This window comes from Hyla sarda, chromosome 5 (assembly GCF_029499605.1).
Source record: "Hyla sarda isolate aHylSar1 chromosome 5, aHylSar1.hap1, whole genome shotgun sequence".
In the NCBI taxonomy this organism is placed as follows: Eukaryota; Metazoa; Chordata; class Amphibia; order Anura; family Hylidae; genus Hyla; species Hyla sarda.
Window position 1 is genome coordinate 341,643,558 of NC_079193.1, and position 6,000 is coordinate 341,649,557.

General features: G+C 40.2%; 1 protein-coding gene across 8 annotated transcripts in view; it reads left to right on the forward strand.

Annotated features, from left to right (window-relative positions):
• Positions 1-5,561, forward strand: part of ZFPM2 (zinc finger protein, FOG family member 2) — a 451,186-nt gene extending 445,625 nt beyond the window's left edge. For 5 of the 8 annotated variants that reach the window (XM_056522564.1, XM_056522566.1, XM_056522571.1 and 2 more), the window contains one exon: positions 1,190-5,560. In XM_056522564.1, coding sequence (XP_056378539.1) covers positions 1,190-3,678 — 2,489 coding nt within the window. In that variant the 3' untranslated portion in view covers positions 3,679-5,560. Of the gene's footprint in view, positions 1-1,189 lie in introns of all 8 variants that reach the window. The other 3 variants (XM_056522569.1, XM_056522572.1, XM_056522567.1) reach the window with 1 other exon arrangement.
• Positions 5,562-6,000: the final 439 nt, after the last annotated feature.

The following is a 6,000-nucleotide window of genomic DNA, read 5'->3' on the forward strand; positions in this document are numbered from 1 at the left end:
TCTCATATATATATATATATATATATATATATATATATATATATATATATTTCATATATATATATATATATATATATATATATATATATATATATATATATATACGTCCAAGGAGGAAGACAGCACTAGTCCCTGCTCTTATGCCCGTGACCATCCGGATAACCAGTCCAGATACAGAACATCCAATTGGTATAGGTCACAGCAAAAAGTATGCAGACTCCCAGTTTCAAAAAGGCTGTGGTCTTTATTTAGTTCATCAGCAATGCAACGTTTCGGCTATAGTGTAGCCTGTCAAGCATTGCTTGACAAAGGCTACACTATAGCCGAAACGTTGCATTGCTGATGAACTAAATAAAGACCACAGCCTTTTTGAAACTGGGAGTCTGCATACTTTTTGCTGTGACCTATACCAATTGGATATATATATATATATATATATATATATATATATATATATATATATATCTCATATCTATCTATCTATCTCATATCTATCTATCTATCTATCTATCTATCTATCTCATATCTATCCCTCTATCTATCTCTCATATCTATCTATCTCATATCTATTTATCTCATATCTATCTCATATCTATCTATCTATCTCATATCTATCTATCTATCTATCTATCTATCTATCTCACATCTATCTATCTCATATCTATCTATCTATCTCATATCTATCTATCTATCTATCTCACATCTATCTATCTCATATCTATCTATCTCATATCTATTTATCTCATATCTATCTCATATCTATATATCTATCTCATATCTATCTATCTATCTATCTATCTTTCTATCTCATATCTATCTATCTCATATCTATCCATCTATCTATCAGCCAGGGATAATGCCTTCTGACAATTCTATTATACTTCCTTATGGGTATTGCTGTATTTGTTTCATGTCTGTAATAATATCTCTAGATTCAGATTCTGTTTCAGTACACTAGTATAATGTTGCATGATTTGGAACTATAAATAAGTCCCTTTGCTTAGCAGACACATTTGCACGTTTCCTTTTCTATATTAGATCAAGTCTTTTGCATTCATTTGGCGCTGTACAACAGAATGACATAATGTTTTAAAGCCGCAATGACTTCCAATGCGAAACAATATTTCTGCAGCGTGATGATAGATCGGCGAGATTTATTAATGTATTTACATTTTTCCATCTTTTGCAGGTGTTAAAGTTGAAGATTTCCTTCCCCCCGGGGCCAGTCTGAAATGTACAGTGTGTAACTACACTGCGGAATCTGTGATTAACTTCCACAAACACCTGTTCTCTCATCTTACTCAAGCTGCCTTTAGATGCACTCAGTGCCATTTTGGCTTCCAAACTCAGAGGGAACTCCTACAACACCAGGAGCTTCATGTCCCTGGAAGTAAACTACAACGGGAAGCTGACACTGAACATTCTCCTGGTGCCAGCGAAGCAAATGCACAACAGACGCCAGAACTGCTGAATAAAAATGAACTTCTACGGAGCCAAAAGACTGTGCAGAATAAAGATGCAAGCTCAGACAGTGAACTGGAAAAGAGTGAAAAGAAACCCATCCTTTTCCTCGCCAATCAGAGGCCAGAGGCAACAAACAAAAACGTTTTTTCGTATACGAAAATTAAATCTGAGCCATCGAGCCCGCGGCTCGCTTCATCTCCAGTACAACCCACCATCGGACCTTCATTCCCTATGGGGCCTTTTCTTTCCCAGTTTGCTTTCCCACACGATATCACGGTGGTTCCTCAAGCCTCGGAAATCCTTGCAAAGATGTCTGAACTGGTACATAGGAGGCTAAGACATGGCAGTAATAGCTACCCCCCAGTAATTTACAGCCCCTTAATGCCAAAGGGGGCTACCTGCTTTGAGTGCAACATAACTTTCAATAATTTGGACAATTATTTGGTACATAAGAAACATTACTGCAGCAGCCGGTGGCAGCATATCACCAAGACTGCCGAGTTCCCCAATGTTACCGAGAAGATGCCGGAATCAGTAAGTCCAACCAATGCTCAGAATTCTGTGAACCTCCTAAACCCTCCTCTTCCTTCTACTGAACCTGACAACCAGCTCCTTCCGACATCATGCATTAACTCAGGCAACGTATTAGATTTGTTAGGGTCCAATATTAAGCCAAGAGACAACAAAGACTTTGCAGCAGATGTTAAAAAAATTACAAATGCTGGTAGCAATGACGAGAAAATGAACGGAAAGCCCAATGAAATTAAAAACACCACCCCTCCTCAGCTGGACACGGACAACAGTGACCCGAACAAAACCACCTGCGAAGCTTGTAATATCACGTTTAGTAGACACGAGACCTTTATGGTTCATAAACAGTACTACTGTGCGACGCGCCATGACCCACCATTAAAAAGATCTGCAGCGAACAAAGTGCCTGCCATACAGAGAACTATGCGAACAAGGAAGAGGAGAAAGATGTATGAGATGTGCCTCCCCGAACACGATCAGAGGCAACAGCTAGTTCAACAGCATTTTCTTCAAGTAGCTAATCTTGGCAACCCATGTACATCTTCTCAAGACTCAGCAGAGGGACTTGGGGACTGTTATCACCCCAGGTGCGATATCTTTCCAGGAGTTGTTCCAAAACATTTGGAAACATCACTTTCAATTAGTAAATGTGTTCCAGTGGTGAAATGTGATCCTTCGCACTCAACCATTTCCTCCCTTGAGATGGATGCTCCTATAGACCTCAGTAAAAAATGTTTAACACAATCAGATAGGGTATCCACATCTCCGAAAAGGCTTCTGGACTATCATGAATGCACAGTATGTAAAATAGGATTTAATAAAGTTGAAAACTACCTTACTCATAAGCAAAACTTCTGTCCTGTGACAGCAAGCCAACGCAATGACCTAGGGAATCTCGAAAGCAAAGTGTTTCCCAATGCGGAAAATGAGAGGAGCAGCCCTGAAGCCAACTTCGAAAGGAACGCCATAAAGTGCGAAAAGAACCGAACCACAAAACAGTCCTCACCTAATGGGAACTTATTCTCTTCGCACTTAGCAACTCTTCAAGGTCTTAAAGTCTTTAGTGAGGCAGCCCAGCTTATCGCAACGAAAGAAGAAAACAAAAATGCATTTTTTCCACAATGCCTTTACCCAGGAGCAATAAAAAAAGCAAGAGGAGCAGATCAGCTTTCTCCGTATTATGGCATCAAGCCAAGTGATTATATTTCTGGGTCTCTTGTAATACACAATGCGGATTTAGATCAAAGCACAAATGTAGGAAGCGAGTCTCCCAAAAGCCAGATACCTTCAAATGGATGTTCTTTGCTGAAGAAAGAGTCACTCCCGCTATTGCCAAAAAACAGGGGTATGGTAATAGCTAATGGTGGACTTAAGCAGGAGGACCGACCTGCAGTCAATTCCCAGCAAGAAAACATATCCCAGAATCCTCCACAGGAAGATGGATGCAAATCCCCCTCCTGGGCTTCTGACAAACCTTTGACAGCCAATGAAAATGTCTCTCCGTCAACCCCAGCTGCTGAGGATCAGGTGTCAAGCCTGACGAAAAACCTAAATGGTTCTGGTACAGCTGCAGCCGGTGGGAAATATTGCCGCCTGTGTGACATCCAATTTAACAATCTTTCAAACTTTATTACTCACAAAAAGTTTTATTGCTCGTCACATGCCGCCGAGCACGTCAAATGAACAATCACGTGCGTTGATTTTGGTAAAAACAAAAAACATGAAGTCTATTTGTTTCTTGCAGTTTGAGAACAGAGGAGAAAAAAAATAACAATGCTGCTTAACTGATACCTGGACAATCAGGATAAACATTCATGAAAAATGACTTGAATATTTGAAGTGTAATTCCATGACAGTTATGCGTAAAAGTGTATTATTGGTGCCATTTTTCCTATTATTTATTTTACCAGCAGTGTTCATACAGTTGTGCCCAGCACGGACTCCTGCGCCCCTGCCATTTAGATGGAAAGAAGTACTTAACCGGCACAGCAGTCACTGTTGGACACGACTGTAGCTGTGGTTATGTTATTTTTTATTTAAAGAACTTTATATTAAAGTCATTTGTAATGTTATTGTATAGTTATTGTGTAGCACATATGGTTTGCACCTGTATAGTAGATTTTAAATGATATAGACACAACATTACGGAAAAAAGGACATATTAGGAATAGCTTCAGAAGCACTTGTGTATACCTACTTTTTTTTTTTCTTCTTCTTCTACGCTTTTGCGACTAGTAGATGTCTCTGCTGAAGTATAACTGGCAGACTGGGAACTGAGTAAAAATATATTTAGTTAATAATTATTATAAATTATAATGTTCAGGAAGACTAAAAAAACAATCAGTAATTGGAAGTTGTTGTAACGTACATAGATAGAGATGGCCCTAGAGCAAATACCGAAATGGCCTTCTAGTATGGTGTCTGATTTTGACCTTACCAGGAAAGCTCTGCTATCCATGACCCAATGGTCAATATCCTCCTCCATTAATTTGCTGACAATGCAGTTCCCTGTAGAGAATTATGCACAGTTTCTTACCAATAGTAAAATAAATCAGACCAACCAGGACAGGGCCCCCTCTCTCCAAGGGCCCCATAGCAGCTGCATGGTCTGCCACTATCATACTTTTGCCCTTGCTTGTGCCATATTAAGTTAAGTAAACCTGCTAGGACAAGATCTCTTTAAATAAGCATATGGTGACCTATCAAAACTTAAATAAATAAATAATACATATAAATACAATACAAATAAATAAAGGGGGCAAAACTGAGCTCCCAAAGCTAATTTATCTAGACTAATCTACCATAATCTACCATGTTAGAATACATAAGATTTTTCCTCATCCATCTGTGGTATGCAAACCCAGACAGAACACTGTAAGGCAGTGCTTCACCAAGCTCGGTCCTCAAGCCCCCCCCCCCCCCAAGCAGGTCATGTTTTCGGGATTTCCTTAGTCTTTCACAGATGATATAATTATGGTCAGTGAATCGGACATCATCACAGGTATATCACCTGTGAAAGACCAAGAAAATCCAGAAAACATGACCTGTTGGGGGGGTCTTGAGTACCGCACTACTCTAATGTGATTTGTATCACCTTCTGCACCATCTGTGACCAGAAAAATGGCCAGACACTAGGGATTTCATGACATTAGATATGTGTTTGTTGATGGTTGAGCAACTATCTGGTATACAATCATAATGCCAATGCAGCCATAAGTCTTTATTCGCTATTACAGTCCTTCATACTCAATATCATTGTTCAACTACAGCAGGTGATAAAAGATACTCACCATGGAACATTCTTTAATAGAACAAATGTTTGTGTTGTGGCCAACTTCACCGTACACACTCAAGTAATAGTGATTATTCGATCAAAATTCAAATAATAGCCAACTTTTTCCAGACAATTTGTTTATTTATTTATCACTAGCTAAAATAATCGTTCATTGTTACTTTCAGCCTGATGAACTGTTGTTTTGGTTGAAGTCGTCAGTTAAGCTCCAAATTATACTCGTCTGTAAAACCACATTAAAGGGGTACTCCGCTGCTCAGCATTTGGAACAAACTGTTCCGAATGCTGGTGCCGGCGCAAGGAGCTCGTGATGTCATAGCCCTGCCCCCTCAAGATGTCATGCCCCCAACCCCTTCAATGCAAGTCTATGGGAGGGGGCGTGGCGGCTGTGATGCCCACTCCCATAGACTTTCATTGAGGGGGCAGAGTGTGATGTCATGAGGGGGCAGGGCTATGACGTCACGAGCTCCCGGCGCTGGCTCCAACCTTCAGAACAGTTTGTTCCAAACGCTGAGCAGCGGAGTACCCCTTTAAGAGCATTGCCATCGATGAAGAAGATTATGCACTTTTAAATTTTCATTATGCAACATGTTTCGGAAGGAATTAGGTATTTAAAGGGGTACTCCGGTGCTTAGACATCTTATCCCCTATCCAAAGGATAGGGGATAAGATGCCTGACCGCGAGAGTCCCCCTCCCGCCCCCTCCCGTAGGC